This window comes from Lithobates pipiens, unplaced genomic scaffold (assembly GCF_037356315.1).
Source record: "Lithobates pipiens isolate NorthernLeopardFrog02 unplaced genomic scaffold, aLitPip1_a1.2 Scaffold_28, whole genome shotgun sequence".
Classification (NCBI taxonomy): Eukaryota; Metazoa; Chordata; class Amphibia; order Anura; family Ranidae; genus Lithobates; species Lithobates pipiens.
In genome coordinates, this window is record NW_027507789.1 from 170,672,551 (window position 1) to 170,694,835 (window position 22,285).

Consider the following 22,285-nt stretch of genomic DNA (forward strand, 5'->3'; position numbering starts at 1 on the left):
TTTGCATGAACAAAATAAGATTAGTTTTATTGAAAATATTGTAAGTGACAAGGACAAGAGAACGATGATCAAAATTCAACCAAATTACTGAAGTACACCAGAATATATATATTCACAATAATCCTAACACATTCTAAATATCCAGAATGAAGGGCTTAGCATGTCCACCACAATAAATATGCATGTTGCATGCTAATATTCCATTAATATGTATAATGGTAGACAATACAAATAGGTTTATAATATCTGATTACAAAACCGATACTACAACTCTATAATAAAACCTGCACAGGATGTCAATAAAGTCACAACAGAAAACTAGTTTGAGTTCCACTTGAATTAAGCATGTATTTCATATCTGCATTCACGTACTATAGACACATTTAAGGTGCTGTTTTTTTGGTCTTTTTAAAAGAAAACTACATTGCGAAGGAGAATTCAGAAAAAAATCATATTCTATCCTATACTGATCAGACTGGTTCATATTCTAGCTCATTTTGCATATGATCATTGTAATTCAAAATTACTGATTATGGTGCAACTTTATGTACCATAAGTGCCTGTTTATGCTTGAACATGTTACAGTAACACATGCAGCACAACTCACTCTTAGGGCATTGTGGTGCACTCCATTACCGCTGGTTATTTGTTCTGAATGGGCCCCAGGTAAATATGCTTGCACTCTATTGTTTTCTTCAACGCACTACCATGTAATCCACATCGTGCCGTGTGGTATGCTGCATCAAGCCATAGTATAGATGCATTCTGTACATGTGTTGGAGCGATATTCAATGCTGTTGCAAAATAAATGGCACTGCAACACATTGCACTACGTGTTAGCACAATGTCTGGCTATTAAAATCTATTTTTGTAACAAGATGGAGTGAATGGGCACAAAAAATTTTGAAAGTGCTCCAAAAAAAAAAAAAAAACCTTGCATAATTTCAGTTGTGTCTACTGGGTATTTTGGTGGATAAAGTTCATGTCTCATGCCAAGTTTTGCCTAGGTAAAGCAAATCCCGAAGACCACATAGAAAGAAGACAGAGGAAGACACCAAAAGACTTTCTAGAGATACTATTATCCACAGAGTTCTCCAGAAGATATAGAAAAAACATTAGCATACATTATGGTGATTATGATGTTGATGATTTTGATGATGTTTATGATGAGTGTGGCTAGTCACATTTTGAACTTTCATTGTGTGGTGAGATCCTGAAATAAGAAGATACAATATTTAAGGTTATTAATGATCTAGGGCACATTATAAAGAGATGCAAATTGTCAATGATTTATATATCAATCCACCATATTCCAATTATCATTGTTATTGTTACATAAATAGTCAGGTTGAGAAACCAGCATATGTACAATTATTTGTAGATATATTGATTTTAGCAGGAGTACCCTGAGATCTGAAATGTATTTATTTATTGAAAATGTAGTTAGGCTTTTATGTCTTGTAGTTTCATGAATGTACCCAACTTTTTTGGAAACAGTCTAAATCTAGAATCAATTCCATTGCAAGACTATTCAACCTGTTTAAAGCTGAAAACTACTGTGGGCCATTTAAATGTGATTTGTCACATATACAAGGGAATTTCAAAATTCACAGCAGACAATGTGACCGCTATGGAACTGATTAACAAAATGGCCTAGAAATATTGGGTTAAATAGTGATTTATGTGATTTTCAGATAGAATTTTTGTAAATGTATTGGATAAAATAAATGTTTAGAGAGTATGACTGTTGATTAAAGTGATTGGTATTGGGTAGCCGTAAATGAATGCCATTAAGATGGAGATTAAAGAGATGGTGTGATCTTTTCAATTATTTTCTTTGGGACCCTATAAGGTGGTGTCTAAATGTCACTAATGACCAGGTCATTGTTAAATTTTTTTCATATTGTACATTCTACAGTTCTACACATTCATGTTCTGCCATTTAAGTCAATATATGTTTACATACCATGACTGTCTCCTAGAAAACTTTGATTTGAAGTGCTGAAAATTAAAACACACAGTAACAATTAATGAAGAAAAATATGACAATTCTGTATGGCTTGGTTTAACTAATATATTGATAAACAAAATAGGAACATTTGATGGACTGTTTGGTCTTAAGCTATTATATTGTTCTGTTGTGATTGCTGATTGAATATTCAGTTACTTGCCCTGTGTGAAATACTTACTGGATATCATGACCCTCCAATAGGCTCTTATAGGTGGCGATCTCCATCTCCAGGTGAGTCTTTTGGTCCATCAGGATCTTGTATTCCTGATTCTGACGTTCAAGATCAGATAGGATTTGTGTCAGCTGGGACTCTACATTGTTGATCAAACATTGTAATTGGGCAAGTTGAGCCCCAAATGTGGCTTCTGTCTCTGCCAAAGTGTTTTCCAGGGCAGATTTCTGGGTAAGGATAAAGAAAGATTGTATACAAAAATAACAAAATATTACAGTACATAGAGTTAGTATTTTCACAATGAACTGAAGATGCACACAGACTTGAACTATGAGCAACTGACCCTTGATACAAACTTTATTCATTGATTGGTAATAAAACTTACCAAGCTGAGCTGGCTTTGCAGTTCAATTTCCAAAGTTTGGATGGTATGTCTCAAGTCAATGACTTCAGTTTGTACAGACTGGAGTTGTTCAGAACCAGAAGCAACTTCACGATTCAGTTCTTCAGTCTATATGAATAGAACATTTGTTAGAGTCATTATTAGAGTCATGTACCCTTTAATATATGGAGGCTGATTTCCATATAGTTTTACATATAAAGCCAAAGAAGGTTTATTTCTGATCTTCTGTGAAGAAACATAGTACCAATTTCAATATAGCAAGGCTTAAGTTGATTTGTACTTTTCTATTAGTTTTATTATCTTTTAAGTTATGCCACTGCATTTTTCCTTTGTGTCTTTTGACAACAGCCTTAAAGCCCAGTTGTGCTGTACACCAATAAACATTGAAATTCCTGATCAGGAAGCATGAGCATGGCCACTTGGCCAGAGTAGTTGTGATTGTGCAAGGGATGTGGTAGACCACAGAAGATCTCTGTATTAGAGCAGTAGTCCTGATCTTCAGTGTAATGGGAAGACTGGGATGGCACAGTACATCTGAGCATTAAAGCCAATCATGTTCTTATCAATATTAATTGTTTTTTGAATATAACCATGAAATAATAGTGCTTAATTATCAAAATGTAATAGATAGCTATCACACTATTTTTCTAACAGGTTTAACAAACTTTTTCAGTCTACAAATAGACTTACCCGTTGACGGAAAATGTTCTCCACCTCTCTCAGATTTCGCTCCATCAGATTCTCATACTGCTCTCTGATCTCAGACAATGTTCTATTCATATCAGCAGATGGTGCAGCATCCACTTCCACATTGACCCTGGCACCCAACTGAGCTTGCAAAGAGTTGACTTCCTGTAAGTAAAAATGTTAGAAACAAGTAGTATGATTGGTGCATTTCTGGAGATCTTCATAATATGTGTTTTTAAAGATCTGTTTTGACTTGGTATTTAGGATTATGTCAATGTGCAAATGCAGTGGGCTTTTAGGTGCATTTGAGAATACTTTGAGACATTTCTGAGAACATTTAAGGTAATTAACAACTAAAAAAGATTAAAAAAAGGTGTCAAAGGTGTATTTTACACATAAGGCCCAGGCTGGCTGCATACGACTAAAGCAAACGTGATTTCAACATTATTTTTCTTCATATTAATTTAGCTTGAAAAATGCCTGATTTAGCATGAAAAATGGGTAGCAAGCATTCTACCTCCGCATGATTCCTCTTCATTAGCTGCAGTTCCTCCTGAAGATTTTCTACTTGTGCCTGTAGATGACATATTTCCCTGTTCAACTCTTCCAGTAGTATACGAAGTCCATTCACATCAGCCTCAACACTGCTTGCCAGTTGGCGTTCCATTTCATACCTGGTGACAAAAGGAAAACAAAAGCAATTAATGCTGATAGTGATAATAAGAATGAAGGACATTAAATATAGAAAGACTTACTTGTTTCTAAAGTCATCTGCTGCCAGACGAGCATTGTCTATCTGTAATACAATCCTGGCATTTTCCACAGATGTTGAGGAAATCTAAAAATATTGGAGTTAAGTATTTATTACAAAGGGTAAATTCATACAATGTAATAAACTGAACTTTGCTCTGTATCGGTTAAACTGGTTTATCTAGTATGTAAGTTAAGCTGCATATCTAGTATGGCTTGCACTGTAACATGACTTAAGGGTTCATTTACACTAGCCATATGCTAAAACATTCCCATTTAGCATGCAACTGGTATCTGTTGGGTGACAAGGGTGTTTACTAGTGCCTTGCATTTTACAACGCAAGGCACTGTTTACCTTCTTTTTTTTTTACTTTATTGAAAGTGTATACTCCATTTAGGTCTTTGCATAGTGGTGCGGTGCCCTGCCCTGCAGTGTCCTCCAGTGCTATCCAGTGTGCTGCAGAAAAATGCATTTTTCCGTAAGACACCTAACACTAGTGTTGTCGTGTGAATGAGGCACAATTATTTTCTATGTAACCTGATGTTGATCCAGTGCGGAAAAACACAAGTCACCACATTATGTGTGAAGAAGCCCTCTACCCCAACAGTGAGCTCTCCCTGCCATAATTTATGTTCACAAAACTTGGATTTTAGGGGTTCCTGCTAACCTTTGTGTGTTCCAGCAGGGATAGTAGGGAACCATCATAATGGCCACTGGAGGTATTATCATATGGTTTACCTCTCCAGTACTTATAAAACACTAAAACACCAGCACTGTCTGGACTAACCTTCTAATTAATGCTGCACCGTGCAAAGTCCAATAATCCTGTTGAGGGAAACTAATTTTGAATATTTTATAGTGTCTTTTCACCCTAAAATGGCTGCTATATTAAAGCATATCTGAACCTAAAAACAAAATATTATATATTACGGTTTACCAACCCTTAGACATATGGTTAGTTTTCTTTTTTCAATCTAACAGCGTGTTGATCTTGCAAATTCAATCAATACCTTTGATAAAGCTGGAAAGTGCAAAATCAGCCTCCTTCTCCTCCTTCTCCTTCAAACTGAAGTCATTGACTTGAGACATACCATCCAAACTTTGGAAATTGAACTGCAAAGCCAGCTCAGCTTGGTAAGTTTTATTACCAATCAATGAATAAGCTCTGACAATAAAACCTGGAATCTGATTGTTTTCTATGCAGAAGTGAGCCTGTTTTTTCACTCTCCAGCTTTAGTAAATAAACCCCATGCTGTCCTAAAATCATGTTTTTTTTTCAGTACATGTCTACATCAAAGTGCCAGATAGCATGAACAAAATGCACTGAGACCTATTTCTGGTGCTGTATAACATGTGTCATCTGGTATCACTTTAGATGCCTAATATGTCAAATCTATTTTTATAATTTAAATATGTAGGTGTCAGTGTGAGTTTAAAAAAAATATAAATACTTAATTACTACAATATTTGTGTAGATTTAGTGTTCATCAAAAAAAAAATATGTATCAAAATAATTTCCTAATTATTATACCACTTATGCAGACCAATTCCTTTATTTACCTGGCCTTGAAGCTCTTGAATGATTCTGAAAAAGCAGCTGTAGTCAGGTAAAGAGCTGGGCTGATTCCTCTCATACCACTCCCGGATATTCCTCTCAAGCTGGGCATTCTGTTGCTCTAGGGAGTGGACTTTGTCTAGGTAGGAAGCCAAGCGATCGTTTAAATGCTGCATGGTTTCCTTCTCATTGACATTGAACAAACCATGATGGCTAATAATGTTTTTATGGCTGCTGCTGTGAGCACCTCCATGAACGTGTTTGGATATGGAGATTCCTTTGCCTCCTGATCCTCCATGTACACTGGGGGCTCTGTAGTGATCATTATGATGGACTTTATGGGAACTTCCATGGTGGATGGCATGGGATCCTCTATGATGAGAACTAAGAGAACCTGTAGAGTGGAATCTGTTGGAGCCTCCATGATGAGAAGTATGGGAACCTCCATGATGTAAATTATGGGATCCTCCATGATGAGAAGCATGAGAATCCCCATGGTGGTGAGAAGAGTGGGATCCTCCATGATGAGAAGCATGAGATCCCCCATGGTAGTGAGAAGAGTGGGATCCCCCATGATGGCTAATTGAAGATCCCCCATGATGAACACCATATGTGTGGCTTGGGATATTAGACAGATGACCACCAACATGGCAGCTTCCATGGTGTGACCCAGCAGAAGAGTGACCACCGTAACTCATGATGATGGATGTGAGTGATACAGATGACCTAAAAGTGTGTTTTTCTAAGTGGATGTTCTTCACAATATTTTCTCTATTCATTCTGGTCCTTTATATATGGAAAACTGGGAGTGCCACGAAACATTAATTGCTAATGTTAATGTTTATATGTATGCGACTGCTCTTCTATCCACTGCTTTATATGCTTGAAATTAGGATTTAACATTAAATATTTGGTAATCTGCATGGAAAACATTAGACAAATGTTGTAAAACAACTTCAAAATAATTAATTTATTACTGTCCAGCTCATTAGAAACGTTTGCTCACTCCACCCTAAAGAAATAACAATAAAGGAAAAACTGACTGACTTGGCTGAACACACCTCAAATAAAACACTCAAAATGCAATATTGTAATCGTAAATTAATGAAATGTTTAATCATAGTATGCAGATGGTCTAAAGCTGGACACAAAGCATCAGATTTATTTTTAATTTGATCAAGCAGGCCTGAAAAATCGAAATTAAGAAGGTGGTAGCAAGTAAATTTGCAGAAGCAAATACTCAGACATGGTAGGAGTTTGAAAAGGCCATTTTTAAAAACTTGTGACTCAGGGGAAGTTATGGAAAATTGTTCAGCAATTAAGTAGAAGAAAGTGGACCCACTTTCAGTCTGTGTTGTGCAAGAATGAGGAGTTTCTGACCATTGGTAAACAACCGAGCAGTGAAAGAAGCATGGTTAGGATTTTTCTAAATGTGTTTAGTATTCGTGTGCTGCCTTTGCTTGTGTGCTGAATTATCAAAGTTAATAAGCAGAATAGATCAGCACTTACAGTTTTCAATTAATGTCAGAAAAGCAAAAGTTGACCATTTAATGCCCCTATCCCAATGGTCATAATAATCTAACTTTAAAGGAGAAGAGGACTAAGGCTCTTTTGGCCCTACTCCTGTGAGTCACTGGCGTTTGTTTCATTCTGCACTCCTGTGATCCATTTTCAGCCAACACAGACTAAAATCTGTTGTTGGCTGACGACACTCAGCCAGTCCAGGCTCTGGATCAATCCCATCTTTAACCACTTAAGCCCCGGACCAATTTGCAGCCAAAGGACCAGGACCCTTTTTGCGATTCGACACTGCATAGTTTTAACTGACAATTGCGCAGTCGTACGACGTGGCTCCCAAACAAAATTGGTGTCCTTTTTTTTCCCACAAATAGAGCAGTGGGCAGAAATGACGTTTTGACATGGACTGTGGCAGGTACTCAGGTACTCTGGTAGTCATATGGACTCTGACAGGTATTCAGGTACTCATATGGAATGTGACAGGTACTCGAGTACTCAGATGGACTGTGACAGGTACTCAGATACTCAGATGAACTGTGACAGGTACTCAGGTTCTCAGATGGACTGTGACTGGTGCTGAGGTACTCGGGTACTCAAATTAACTGTGACAGGTACATAGGTACTCAGATGGACTGTGACAGGTACTCAGGTACTCGGGTACTCAGATGAACTGACTGGTACTCGGGTACTCAGATGAACTGTGACAGGTACTCAGGTGCTCAGATGGACTGTGACGGGTACTTGGGTACTCAGATGAACTGTGACATGTACTTTGATAGGTGGTGACAGGCACTTTGATGGGTGGTGAAAGGTCCTCTTTATTGGGGGGGAAAATCAGTGTGATTCGTGTACACTGTAAGCGGTAACAAGATGTTACCTCAATCTTCTTATAACATACGATTGGTGTGTGAGGAGGAGAACCCGGTAACCTCTCATTACCGCTCTATGTTTACATTTAGAGATCGGCTTTGATCACAGCCAATCACTTGGTAAACAGCCACCGACCAATGGCTGTTTACCAGCGTTGGTGACAAGAAGTTTTCCCAAGAACACGTTGCCACCAATATGCATGCGCAGCGAGCTCCCGATCGCCATGCAAAGTGGGGCGGTACCATCTGTGATTGGCCGTGACTTCATCATGGCCGATCACATGGTAGACAGCAATGCCCAATGGCTGTTCACCCTCCTCAGTGGCGAGCGGTGTTTCCGTGACATGCTGCCACCAAAGGTACAGGGCTGTGCGCACACAATCGCGCGCATGCCCTGTTTAAATGGATGGACATCATATGACGCCCTCCCAGAACAATAGCCACACCGCCTGGCTGTCATATGAAGGCCTGCGGGTGGAAAGCGGTTAAACATAAAAAAGTCCTCAGTGATCTTCCATCTGCATGTGTAATTCTAAGACATTACCAATCAACAATCAGAAATCAGAATATTGAATAGCCATTGGCCTATTCTAGCTGAGTATACTGTAATTTATGCAGTTCATCAATGAAAGACCAACCATTACCTTCAAAAGGGCTGCCTCAGTGAAGATTTGTCAGAAACCATGAAATCAGGCCAAGACAGAAGTACAGTTAAATCACACTTGTTTAATAATAGAAGTAAAAAGAACAAATGTAGTCAAAACATAGCCAAAGTTCAGTAACCGGAACAGATAGTCAGCCAAGCCAGAAGTCAGGGATCAATTGTAGAGCAACAGCAAGCAGGATTTGGAGCCATAAAGGATGTCAGAAAAGCAAGTTTTGAACAGGATCATAGGGGATAGTTTCTGTGATGTTGACCAAGGTGAAGGCAGAGATTCTCTGGATTGGACATCTTAAGTAGACAGGACCGATGAGCAGGATGTCATCAACAGCTGAGTAACTGTGGAGAGATAGGAGCTGACAATTAGCCGACAGCTGAACGGCCAGCACAGAGAAGGAAGAGCTGAGCCCAGCCCTGACAAGAATAAACTTGTGAGTAGAGAATTCCATGTCGACAAGATGGCACGTTTGCCTGTGGCAGGTGCTTTTATCGTACTTACATATTAAGGAAAAGTCATTTAACTCTTGGTGAATCCTTTTAATATATTTTTAAAATTGCATAAACATGCAAGGAGTAGTATACATGATCACATGTGATTGTGGTTTGTTCTATGTTGGTAAAACAAAACAAGAACTATGGCAACGTTTATATAGACATAATCATTGCATGCAAACATACAACCCGGATTTACCACTGGGGAGGCATATTACGAGGGTCCATGGGGGAAAATTTGAAAAAAACAAAGTTACAGCATTGGATAGAATCCATATAACCCAAAGAAAGGGGGATTGGAATAAAATAATCTTATGCCGCGTGCACACGATCGGACTATCGGGCGGACTTAGTACGGTGGACCTAGTCCGGCAGAACCCCCGCCAGACTTTGCAGCTGAGGTCCGCCAGACTTTCCGAATGACGGACCTGCCCACACACAACTGAACTTTTCCGGCAGACAAACCGCAGGACTATGGCGGGAGTCCGCCGGACTTTTGAAATGAACGGACTTGCCCACACGCAGTGAAAAGATGTTCATTTTGAACGTGGCTCCAGGTAGACGGAACTAGTGGAGGAGGTCAATGTCGCTGCCTCCATCGGTGAGATTGACACCTCGCTGGCTCCGTCACCTGATATGTACTTAAAGGGGAAGCCCTACGCTGAAAAAACGAAAAAACGGAGTGGGGGTCCTCCCCAGGGTCCATGTCAGGCCCTTATACGAGCACGCAGCCTGGCCGGTCAGGAAAGGAGGTGGGGAAGAGCGAGCGCCCAGGCCAAGTGCCCTCAACATGGGGGGGTGCTTTGGGGAAGGGGGCCCTGCGGGCTCCTCACCCCAAAGCACCTTGTTCCCATGTTGATGAGGACAAGGGCCTCTTCCGACAACCCTGGCAGTTGGTTGTCGGGGTCTGCGGATGGGGGGCTTATCGGAATCTGGGAGCCCCCTTTAATAAGGGGGCCCCCAGATACGGCCCCCCACCCTATGTGAATGAGTTTTGGGGTACCGTGTACCCCTACCCATTCACCTGGTGAAAAAAGCGTAAAGAAAAAACACAACACATGTTTTTAAAATAATTTATTGCACAGCTCCGGTAGTCTTCCGTCTTGGGGGGTCTTCTCGCCGGACTCCTCTGCTATCTTCTGCTAGCTCTTTTACTAGCGGAGTAGCCCGGCTTTCTTCTTCGTTGCCATTCGGGGGTCTTCTTTCGACTTTGGGGGTCTTGTCCCCCTCTTCAGTTCTGTGAAATAAATTATTTTAAAAACATGTGTTGTGTTTTTTTCTTTACGTGTTTTTCACCAGGTGAATGGGTAGGGGTACAGGGTACCCCAATACTCATTCACATAGGGTGGGGGCCGGTATCTGGGGGCCCCCTTATTAAAGGGGCTCCCGGATTCCGATAAGCCTCCTGCCCACCCCTTTTTCCCAAAGCACCCCTCCATGTTGAGGGCACACGGGCTGGTATGGCTCAGGAGGGGGGCTTGCTCATCCCCACCCCCTTTCCTGACCGGCCGGGCTATGTGCTCAGATAAGGGTCTGATACGGACCCTGGGGGGACCCCCACGCCGTTTTTTTGGCGTAGGGCTTCCCCTTTAAGTGCATACCAGGTGAGGGAGCCAGCGTGGTGTCAATCTCGGCGATGGAGGCGGCGACATTGACGTCCTTCGCTAGTTCCGTCTACCTGGAGCCACGTTCAAAATGAACTGACTTTTCTCCGTGTGAGCAAGTCCGTTCATTTCAAAAGTCCGGCAGACTACCACACAGACGGGCGGATTGTCCGCTGGACTGCCGAGTCCGGCAGACAATTTTGAGTCAAAACTTCTTTCTAAGTCCGCCGGACTTTTGGGAAAAAAAAGTCCGCCAGAGACAAATGTGTCCACTAAATTGTCGCAGTCATAATAAAAATCACTGATCGCCGCCATTACTAGTAAAAAATAAATAAATAAATCAATCTATCCTCTAGTTTGTGGATGCTATAATTTTTGCGCAAACCAATCAATAAATACTTATTACGATATACGAATCGGCCTAAACTGAGGATATTTTTTTTTATATATATTTTTAAGGGATATTTATTATAGCAAAAAGTTTAAAATAATGTGTTTTTTTCAAAATTGGCACTCTTGTATTGTTTATAGCCCAAAAAATAAAAACAGCAGAGGTGATCAAATACCACCAAAATAAAGCTCTATTTGTGGGAAAAAAAGGACGTCAATTTTGTTTGGGAGCCATGTTGCACGCGCAATTGTCAGTTAAACCTACGCAGTGCCGAATCGCAAAAAGTGTTGTGGCCTTTCAAAAGCCAAATGGTCCGGGGCTTAAGTGGTAATTTTTTTTTTGATATACTAATTTGAAATTGTGTGATTTCTATTGCTGCAGCAAAGTCCCATGAGAGATATCTTTCGAATAATATTCTTTCTTTTGTATTCTGTCTTTTTTTTTCTATACTATTATGTTATTTTCTATTCTATTCTAATCTATTCTTTTCTATTCTATTCAAATTCAATTTTTTTTATTACTTTCTATTCTATTCTATTTTATTTTATTCCATTCTATACTGTTGTTTTATTTTCTATTCTATTTTGTTCTGTTTTATATTCTATTCTTTTATTTTCTGTTATATATTTTCCATTCTATTCTATTTTTTTCTATTCTATTCCTTTAATTTCAATTTTATTTTATTCTCTTTGGAAATTGGAAAACTATTGTAATTCGAAAAATATTTGAATTTGAAAACTGTTTGAATTTGAAAACTTTTCAAATTTGAATTTGAAAACTATTCGAATTCAAAAACTATTTGAACTTGATACGAAAACATTTCAAAACAATTCAAATTTGGGAAATTTTAATAGATTTGAATACGAATAAACAAAACGAATTCCGAAAACATATTATATGGATTAAACAAATTTAACTGAACCAATTTATATAAATAACAAATTAAAATAAAACTAAACTAAATTAATTGTTTAATTCTGCACGTGTCTATTTTCCACACTTCAAATAGTGTTCTTTAAGAATACACACTGGTTCAGGTATATTGCTTATGCAGGTCCACAGCTAGCTTAAGCTGTTCTGGGCACACAAGAATGATAATGCTCTTTTACAACTTCTGTCATGCAATTATATAATAGAAACTACTGGTGGTATGGGCTACTAGAGGTGGCATATGGTCTGCCTTATACAGTATGCTTATATCCTCAACTATAAAGAGTATTGATCTCCTCTCAGGATGTCCAGCACCCCCTTTCCCCTACAGCCTTGCAGTTTTTTGATCAATTAAGTCAAGAATGACCAGGTGGATAGAAAATTCTGAGTCTAGATGCAGCCCTTCCCATTCTTTCTTCCCTAGGCATCGGTCCATGCAAGGTTGATTCTAGGGTCACAGACACCTGGGTGCAGAAACATTTCTGGTGCCCCTACATGGGCGTGGTCATCTTATCAGTGCCTATCAAATGCAGCCTCATCAGTAGTGATGGCCGAACGGTTCGCCCGGCGGTCGTTTCTCTGCGAATTTCGGCTGTTGGCGGTCCGCCCGATCGGCGGAATATTGGCGCAGTTCGAAAGATTTCTGGCGCCCCCACATGGGCGTGGTCATCTTATCAGTGCCTATCAAATGCAGCCTCATCAGTGCCAATCAAATGCAGTCTTATCAGTGCCCATCAGTGCTCAAGTCCTGCGGGAACTCACGGGACCGGAGTTCCTGTACTTTTTCCACAACAGGAACTCAGTTCCCATTAGCAGCCATGTCCTGCAAGACTTTGAAGTATGCGAGCTGTATGGCAGGTGCTACACCAGCAGCCACCGACACAGCTCGCAATAGTAAGTGCCGCACACCTGACCATTCAGGCATTGCCAGTAGGGGGCCCCATGACAGCTTCTGCTTCGATCTACCTGTCAATCACAGCTAGCTGACGGGTAGATCAGGTCCGTGCTGCTAAGAGATTGTATTTAGCCAGACCTCTCGTGATGCGCTCCTCCCCGCCGGCCCCTCCTGATTTTCTGTCTCCTCATCCTCCCCCCCTTGTCCTGTATACTTGCTCTGTGTGTCCCGCTGAATCTCCCCCTCCTCTATCTTCAGTGCCTAATGATGAGAGAACCCAGAGGAAGAGCACAGCTCTTCTGCTCACAGGACATGCAGGGAGAGAGGTGAGCTGAAGGAGGAACATCAGTTTGGGGTGGTAAGCTGAGCACAATACCTGGCAAAGTTTAATGCCAGGAGGGAAGTTTATGTGGAAATAGCTTAGGTTGGAATAGCGGCGAGTGTGTGTTGGAGCCCTGGAGAGTTTGCATCCCCCCAAGCTAACATACATCTTCTAAGCAGGAACACATCACTATCTCCCCAAGCATTCTGTCCAGATAATGTGCAGTTAATTTATGACCTTTCAGTTTAACCCTGTGTTATCCAAACTCTGTTCAATGAAAAGTGTAAATTCACCACATAAACACTCTATATACAAAATAAAATTCCCCAATAAAGATCAGAACAAGATGTTCACATTTGCATGGAAGCACAATTGACTGAATGCTGATTATTCAGAGAATTACCGTATTTATGTTTATTGAGAATTATTTTTTTTTTTAATGTACTAACAGTTAAGGTTCATACACACAATACGAAAATTGGATGAAAAATACCAGTGTTTGTGAAGTGTTTGTGCATATGAGCGTATCATTTTTTATTTTTTTTGGTGGGGGGAGTGGATCTTGGGTGGGAGTTCCCACACTTTTTTCCCCAGGACTTGACCCCTGGTGCCCATCAAATGCAGTCTTATCTGTGCCCATCAAATTTAGCCTCAGCAGTGCCCATCAAATGCATCCCTATCAGTGCCTGGATCACACAGAACAGCAATCTCTCGCTGTGCCATGGAGCTTGGATTTGAATTGCCTGGGCAGCCACTCTAACAAGGTCCTGCCTCCTAGACTAGCTCCTATGATACACATCACACTGATCCAATTTCCCAAGATTGGATCAATGTGTGGTCTATCATAGGATCCAGTCTAGGAGGTGGGACTATGTTACAGCGGATTCCGAACACCGAACACTAAGCTCTGTGACACCAAGCTCTGTGACACAGCAGGAGATCACCACTCTGCATGACACACACAAGGAGAGGAAAGGAGGACATGACCCCCCCCCCCCCAATGTGTAGCAACTGGTGTGGACTGGCCCTCTGTTGGTAAGCCACTGCCACTTGAGCTTCGGCTCCCCCTCTACCTCAGCTCGCGGCACCTGGGTCGCAGTGCACCCTGTACATCTACCCAGGATCGACCCTGGGTCTATGAGTGCCTTGTGGGCACTTATGTAAAAGCCTACTTAGAATTTTTGTTTTTTTCTTATTATGGAAAAAAACACATGCATCATTAATACCACAAAGACAGCTGTTTGCATGATCAAAATAAGATTAGTTTTATTGAAAATATTGTAAGTGACAAGGACAAGAGAACGATGATCAAAATTCAACCAAATTACTGAAGTACACCAGAATATATATATTCACAATAATCCTAATACATTCTAAATATCCAGAATGAAGGGCTTAGCATGTCCACCACAATAAAATATCTATGTTGCATGCTAATATTCCATTAATATGTATAATGGTAGACAATACAAATAGGTTTATAATATCTGATTACAAAACCGATACTACAACTCTATAATAAAACCTGCACAGGATTATGTCAATAAAGTCACAACAGAAAACTAGTTTGAGTTCCACTTGAATTAAGCATGTGTTTTATATCTGCATTCACGTACTATAGACACATTTTAAGGTGCTGTTTTTTTGGTCTGTTTAAAAGAAAACGACATTACGAAGGAGAATTCAGAAAAAAATCAAATTCTATCCTATACTAATCAGACTGGTTCATATTCTAGCTCATTTTGCATATGATCATTGTAATTCAAAATTACTGATTATGGTGCAACTCACCATAATGCCATGCAACTTTATGTACCATAAGTGTTTGTTTATGCTTGAACATGTTACAGTAACACATGCAGCACAACTCACTCTTAGGGCATTGTGGTACACTCCATTACCACTGGTTATTTGTTCTGAATGGGCCCCAGGTAAATATGCTCAAACTCTATTGTTTTCTTCAATGCACTACCATGTAATCCACATTGTGCCGTGTGGTATGCTGCATCAAGCCATAGCATAGATGCATTCTGTACATGTGTTGGCGCGATATTCAATGCTGTTGCAAAATAAATGGCACTGCAACACATTGCACTATGTGTTAGCACAATGTCTGGCTATTAAAATCCATTTTGGAACAAGATGGAGTGAATGGGCACAAAAAATTTTGAAAGTGCTCCAAAAAAGTGAAAGGAAAGTCAAAACGTTTGCTCTCGCGTATTCCCTAAAAAATGCTGGATAGACTAAAATACTTTCATTCATTTTGGATCTTTAAAAAGTGTTCAAAGGCCAGAAATATTTCTAACACATAGGTCAACATCTTGAAATTAACTTACAACTTAGGTAAACTTCAATAGTTTACCACCAACCTCTAAACATGAACAGATATCTAACTAATCCTAAACCTTGCATAATTTCAGTTGTGTCTATTGGGTATTTTGGTGGATAAAGTTCATGTCTCATGCCAAGTTTTGCCTAGGTAAAGCAAATCCCGAAGACCACATAGGAAGAAGACAGAGGAAGACACCAAAAGACTTTCTAGAGATACTATTATCCACAGAGTTCTCCAGAAGATATAGAAAAAACATTAGCATACATTATGGTGATTATGATGTTGATGACTTTGATGATGTTTATGATGAGTGTGGCTAGTCGCATGTTGAACTTTCATTGCGTGGTGAGATCCTGAAATTAGAATATACAATATTTAAGATTATTAATGATCTAGGGCACATTATAAAGAGATGCAAATTGTCAATGATTTATATATCAATCCATCATATTCCAATTATCATTGTTATTGTTACATAAATAGTCAGGTTGAGAAACCAGCATATGTACAATTATTTGTAGATATATTGATTTTAGCAGGAGTACCCTTAGACCTGAAATTTATTTATTTATTGAAAATGTAGTTAGCCTTTTATGTCTTGTAGTTTCATGAATGTACCCAACTTTTTTGGAAACAGGCTAAATCTAGAATCAATTCCATTGCAAGACTATTCAACCTTTTTAAAGCTGAAAACTACTGTGGGTCATTTAAATGTGATTTGTCACATATACAAGGGAATTTCAAAGTTCACAGCAGACAATGTGACTGCTATGGAACTGATTAACAAAATGGCCTAGAAATATTGGGTTAACTAGTGATTTATGTGATTTTCAGATAGAATTTTTGTAAATGTGTTGGATAAAATAAATGTTTAGAGAGTATGACTGTTGATTAAAGTGATTGGTATTGGGTATCCTAAATGAATGCCATTAACATGGAGATTAAAGAGATGGTGTGATCTTTTCAATTATTTTCTATGGGACCCTATAGGGTGGTGTCTAAATGTCACTAATGACCAGGTCATTGTTACATTTTTTTCATATTGTGCATTCTACAGTTCTACAAGTTCATGTTCTGCCATTTAAGTCAATATATGTTTACATACCATGACTGCCTCCTAGAAAACTTTGATTTGAAGTTCTGAAAATGAAAACACACAGTAACAATTAATGAAGAAAAATATGACAATTCTGTATGGCTTGGTTTAACTAATATATTGATAAACAAAATAGGGACATTTGATGGACTATTTGGTCTTAAGCTATTATATTGTTCTGTTGTGATTGCTGATTGAATATTCAGTTACTTGCCCTGTGTGAAATACTTACTGGATATCATGACCCTCCAATAGGCGCTTATAGGTGGCGATCTCCATCTCCAGGTGAGTCTTTTGGTCCATCAGGATCTTGTATTCCTGATTCTGACGTTCAAGATCAGATAGGATTTGGGTCAGCTGGGACTCTACATTGTTGATCAAACATTGTAATTGGGCAAGTTGAGCCCCAAATGTGGCTTCTGTTTCTGCCAAAGTGTTTTCCAGAGCAGATTTCTGGGAAAGGATAAAGAAAGATTGTATACAAAAATAACAATATCTTACAGTACATAGAGTTAGTATTTTCAGAATAAACTGAAGATGCACACAGACTTAAACTATGAGCAACTGACCCTTGATATAAACTTTATTGATTGATTGGTAATAAAACTTACCAAGCTGAGCTGGCTTTGCAGTTCAATTTCCAAAGTTTGGATGGTACGTCTCATGTCAATGACTTCAGTTTGTACAGACTGGAGTTGTTCAGAACCAGAAGCAACTTCACGATTCAGTTCTTCAGTCTATATGAATAGAACATTTGTTACAGTCATTGTTAGATTCATGTACCCTTTAATATATGGAGGCTGATTTCCATATAGTTTTACATATAAAGCCAAAGAAGTTTTATTTCTGATCTTCTGTGAAGAAACATAGTACTAATTTCAATCTAGCAAGGTTTAAGTTTATTTGTACTTTTCTATTAGTTTTATTATCTTTTAAGTTATGCCACTGCATTTTTCTTTTGTGTCCTTTGACAACAGCCTTAAAGCCCAGTTGTGCTGTACACCAATAAACACTGAAATTCCTGATCAGGAAGCATGAGCATGGCCACTTGGCCAGAGTAGTTGTGATTGCGCAAGGGATGTGGTAGACCACAGAAGATCTCTGTATTAGAGCAGTAGTCCTGATCTTCAGTGTAATGGGAACACTGGGATGGTACAGTATATCTGAGCATTAAAGCCAATCATGTTCTTATCAATATTAATTGTTTTTTTAATATAACCATGAAATAATAGTGCTTAATTATCAAAATGTAATAGATCGCTATCACACTATTTTTCTAACAGGTTTAAAAAACTTTTTCAGTCTACAAATAGACTTACCCTTTGACGGAAAATGTTCTCAACCTCTCTCAGATTTTGCTCCATCAGATTCTCATACTGCTCTCTGATCTCAGACAATGCTCTATTCATATCAGCAGATGGTGCGGCATCCACTTCCACATTGACTCTGGCACCCAACTGAGCTTGCAAAGAGTTGACTTCCTGTAAGTAAAAATGTTAGAAACAAGTAGTATGATGGGTGCATTTCTGGAGATCTTCATAATGTGTGTTTTAAGATCTGTTTTGACTTGGTATTTAGGATTATGTCAATGTGCAAATGCACGGGCTTTTAGGTGCATTTGAGAATAGTTTGAGACATTTCTGAGAACATTTAAGGTAATTGACAACTAAAAAAGATAAAAAGATTAAAAAAATGTGTCAAAGTTGCCAATTTTCCACATAAGGCCCAGGATGGCTGCATACGACTAAAGCAAAAGAGATTTCAACATTGTTTTTCTTTATTAATGTCTGATTTAGCTTGAAAAATGGGTAGCAAGCATTCTACCTCGCCATGATTCCTCTTCATTAGCTGCAGTTCCTCCTGAAGATTTTCTACTTGTGCCTGTAGCTGACATATTTCCCTGTTCAACTCTTCTAGTAGTATACGAATTCCATTCACATCAGCCTCAACACTGCTTGCCAGTTGGCGTTCCATTTCATACCTGGTGACAAAAGGAAAACAAAAGCAATTAATGCTGATAATGATAATAAGAATGAAGGACATTAAATATAAAAAGACTTACTTGTTTCTGAAGTCATCTGCTGCCAGACGAGCGTTGTCTATCTGTAATATAATCCTTGCATTTTCCACAGATGTTGAGGAAATCTAAAAATATTGGAGTTAAGTATTTATTACAAAGGGTAAATTCATACAATGTAATAAACTGAACTTTGCTCTGTATCGCTTAAGCTGGTTTATCTAGTATGTAAGTTAAGCTGCATATCTAGTATGGCTTGCACTGTAACATGACTTAAGGGTTCATTTACACTAGCCATATGCTAAAACATTCCCATTTAGCATGCAACTGGTATCTGTTGTGTGACAAGGGTGTTTACCAGTGCCTTGCATTTTACAATGCAAGGCACTGTTTACCTTCTTTTTTTTCTACTTTATAGAAAGTGTATACTCCATTTAGGTCTTTGCATAGTGGTGCGGTGCTCTGCCCTGCAGTGTCCTCCAGTGCTATCCAGTGTGCTGCAAAAAAATGCAGCATATCTGCATTTTTCCGTAAGACACCTAACACTAGTGTTGTGGTGTGAATGAGGCACAATTATTTTCTATGTAACCTGATGTTGATCCAGTGCGGAAAAACACAAGTCACCACATTATGTGTGAAGAAGCCCTCTACCCCAACAGTGAGGTCTCCCTGCCATAATTTATGTTCACAAAACTTGAATTTCAGGGGTTCTTGCTAACCTTTGTGTGTTCCAGCAGGGATAGTAGGGAACCATCATAATGGCCACTGGAGGTATTATCATATGGTTTACCTCTCCAGTACTTACCAAACACTAAAACACCAGCACTGTTTGTTTGTTTTATAGTGTCTTTTCAGCCTAAAATGGCTGCTATATTAAAGCATATCTGAACCTAAAAACAAAATATTATATATTACGGTTTACCAATCCTTAGACATATGGTTTGTTTACTTTTTTCAATTTAACAGCTTGTTGATCTTGCAAATTCAATCAATACCTTTGATAAAGCTGGAGAGTGCAAAATCAGCCTCCTTCTGCACAGAAACCACTTAGCTTCCAACCTCAGCTTGTTCAATTAAGCTCTGACAATAAAACCTGGAATCTGATTGTTTTCTATGCAGAAGTGAGCCTGTTTTTTCACTCTCCAGCTTTAGTAAATAAACCCCATGCTGTCCTAAAATCATGTTTTTTTTTCAGTACATGTCTACATCAAAGTGCCAGATAGCATGAACAAAATGCACTGAGACCTATTTCTGGTACTGTATAACATGTGTCATCTGGTATCACTTTAGATGCCTAATATGTCAAATCTATTTTTATAATTTAAATATGTAGGTGTCAGTGTGAGTTTAAAAAATATAAATACTTAATCACTACAATATTTGTGTAGATTTAGTGTTCATCAAAAAAAAAATATGTATCAAAATAATTTCCTAATTATTATACCACTTATGCAGACCAATTCCTTTATTTACCTGGCCTTGAAGCTCTTGAATGATTCTGAAAAAGCAGCTGTAGTCAGGTAAAGAGCTGGGCTGATTCCTCTCATACCACTCCCGGATATTCCTCTCAAGCTGGGCATTCTGTTGCTCTAGGGAGTGGACTTTGTCTAGGTAGGAAGCCAAGCGATCGTTCAAATGCTGCATGGTTTCCTTCTCATTGACATTGAACAAACCATGATGGCTAATAATGCTTTTTTGGCTGCTGCTGTAAGCACCTCCATGAACGTGTTTGGATATGGAGATTCCTTTGCCTCCTGATCCTCCATGTACACTGGGGGCTCTATAGTGATCATTATGATGGACTTTATGGGAACTTCCATGGTGGATGACATGGGATCCTCTATGATGAGAACTAAGAGAACCTGTAGAATGGAATCTGTTGGAGCCTCCATGATGAGAAGTATGGGAACCTCCATGATGTAAATTATGGGATCCTCCATGATGAGAAGCATGAGATCCCCCACGGTGGTTAGAAGAGTGGGATCCTCCATGATGAGAAGCATGAGATCCCCCATGGTGGTGAGAAGAGTGGGATCCTCCATGATGGCTAATTGAAGATCCTCCATGATGAACACCATATGTGTGGCTTGGGATATTAGTCAGATGGCCACCAATGTGGCAGCTTCCATGGTGTGATCCAGCAGAGGAGTGACCACTGTAACTCATGATGATGGATGTGAGTGATACAGATGACCTAAAAGTGTGCTTTTCTAAGTGGATGTCCTTCACAATATGTTCTCCATTCATTCTGCTCCTTTATATATGGAAAACTGGGAGTGCCACGAAACATTAATTGCTAATGTTAATGTTTATAAGTATGTGACTGCTCATCTATCCACTGCTTTATATGCTTGAAATTAGGATTTAACATTAAATATTTGGTAATCTGCATGGAAAACATTAGACAATTGTAAAACAACTTCAAAATAATGAATTTATTGCTGTCCAGCTCATTAGAAACGTTTGCTCACTCCACCCTAAAGACATAACAATAAAGGAAAAACTGACTGACTTGGCTGAACACACCTCAAATAAAACACTGAAAAATGCAATATTGTAATCATAAATTAATGAAATGTTTAATCACAGTATGCAGATGGTCTAAGGCTGGACACAAAGCATCAGATTTATTTTTAATTTGATCAAGCAGGACTGAAAAATCGAAATTAAGAAGATGGTAGCAAGAAAATTTGCAGAAGCAAATACTCAGACATGGTAGGAGTTTGAAAATGCCATTTTCAAAAACTTGTGACTCAGGGAAAGTTATGGCAAATTGTTCAGCAATTAAGTAGAAGAAAGTGGACCCACTTTCAGGCTGTGTTGAGCAAGAATGAGGAGTTTCTGACCATTGGTAAACAACCGAGCAGTGAAAGAAGCATGGTTAGGATTTTTTTTAAAATGTGTTTAGTATTCTTGTGCTGCCTGTGCTTGTGTGCTGAATATCAAAGTTAATAAGCAGAATAGATCAGCACTTACAGTTTTCAATTAATGTCAGAAAAGCAAAAGTTGACCATTTAATGCCCCTGTCCCAATGGTCATAATAATCTAACTTTAAAGGAGAAGAGGACTAAGGCTCTTTTGGCCCTACTCCTGTGAGTCACTGGCGTTTGTTTCATTCTGCACTCCTGTGATCCATTTTCAGCCAACGTGGACTAAAGTCTGTTGTCGGCTGATGACACTCAGCCAGTCCAGGCTCTGGATCAATACCATCTTTAACCACTTAAGACCCGGACCAATTTGCAGCCAAAGTACCAGGCCCCTTATTGCGATTCGGTACTGCATAGTTTTAACTGATAATTTCGTGGTCGTGCGACGTGGCTCCCAAACAAAACTGGTGTCCTTTTCTTCCCACAAATAGAGCTTTCTTTTGGTGGTATTTGATCACCTCTGCGTTTTTTATTTTTTGCGCTATAAACAAAAATAGATCCGCAATTTGGAAAAAAATGCAATATTTTTTACTTTTTGCTATAATAAATATCCCCAAAAATATATATAAAAAATGTTTTTTTTCCTCAGTTTAGACCAATACGTATTCTTCTACATATTTTTTGGTAAAACAAAATCGCGATTATTGATTGG

At 39.0% G+C, this 22,285-nt stretch overlaps 2 protein-coding genes across 2 annotated transcripts; both read right to left on the bottom strand.

The window, feature by feature from the left end:
* Positions 1–6,358, bottom strand: LOC143935790 (keratin, type I cytoskeletal 19-like). Its single transcript, XM_077459899.1, has 8 exons — positions 5,585–6,358; positions 4,029–4,111; positions 3,791–3,947; positions 3,277–3,438; positions 2,569–2,694; positions 2,190–2,410; positions 1,967–2,001; positions 1–1,213 (listed from the first exon to the last, which is right to left on the bottom strand). The coding sequence occupies exons 1-8, from the start codon at positions 6,356–6,358 to the stop codon at positions 1,116–1,118; spliced, it is 1,656 nt and encodes a 551-aa protein (XP_077316025.1). The 3' UTR covers positions 1–1,115.
* An 8,163-nt stretch (positions 6,359–14,521) lies between these two features.
* Positions 14,522–20,953, bottom strand: LOC143935791 (keratin, type I cytoskeletal 19-like). The gene is made up of 8 exons (XM_077459900.1): positions 20,180–20,953; positions 18,752–18,834; positions 18,514–18,670; positions 18,009–18,170; positions 17,301–17,426; positions 16,922–17,142; positions 16,699–16,733; positions 14,522–15,946 (listed from the first exon to the last, which is right to left on the bottom strand). Exons 1-8 carry the CDS (start codon positions 20,951–20,953, stop codon positions 15,849–15,851), a joined length of 1,656 nt encoding a protein of 551 aa, XP_077316026.1. The 3' UTR covers positions 14,522–15,848.
* Between the last annotated feature and the right edge of the window lie 1,332 nt (positions 20,954–22,285).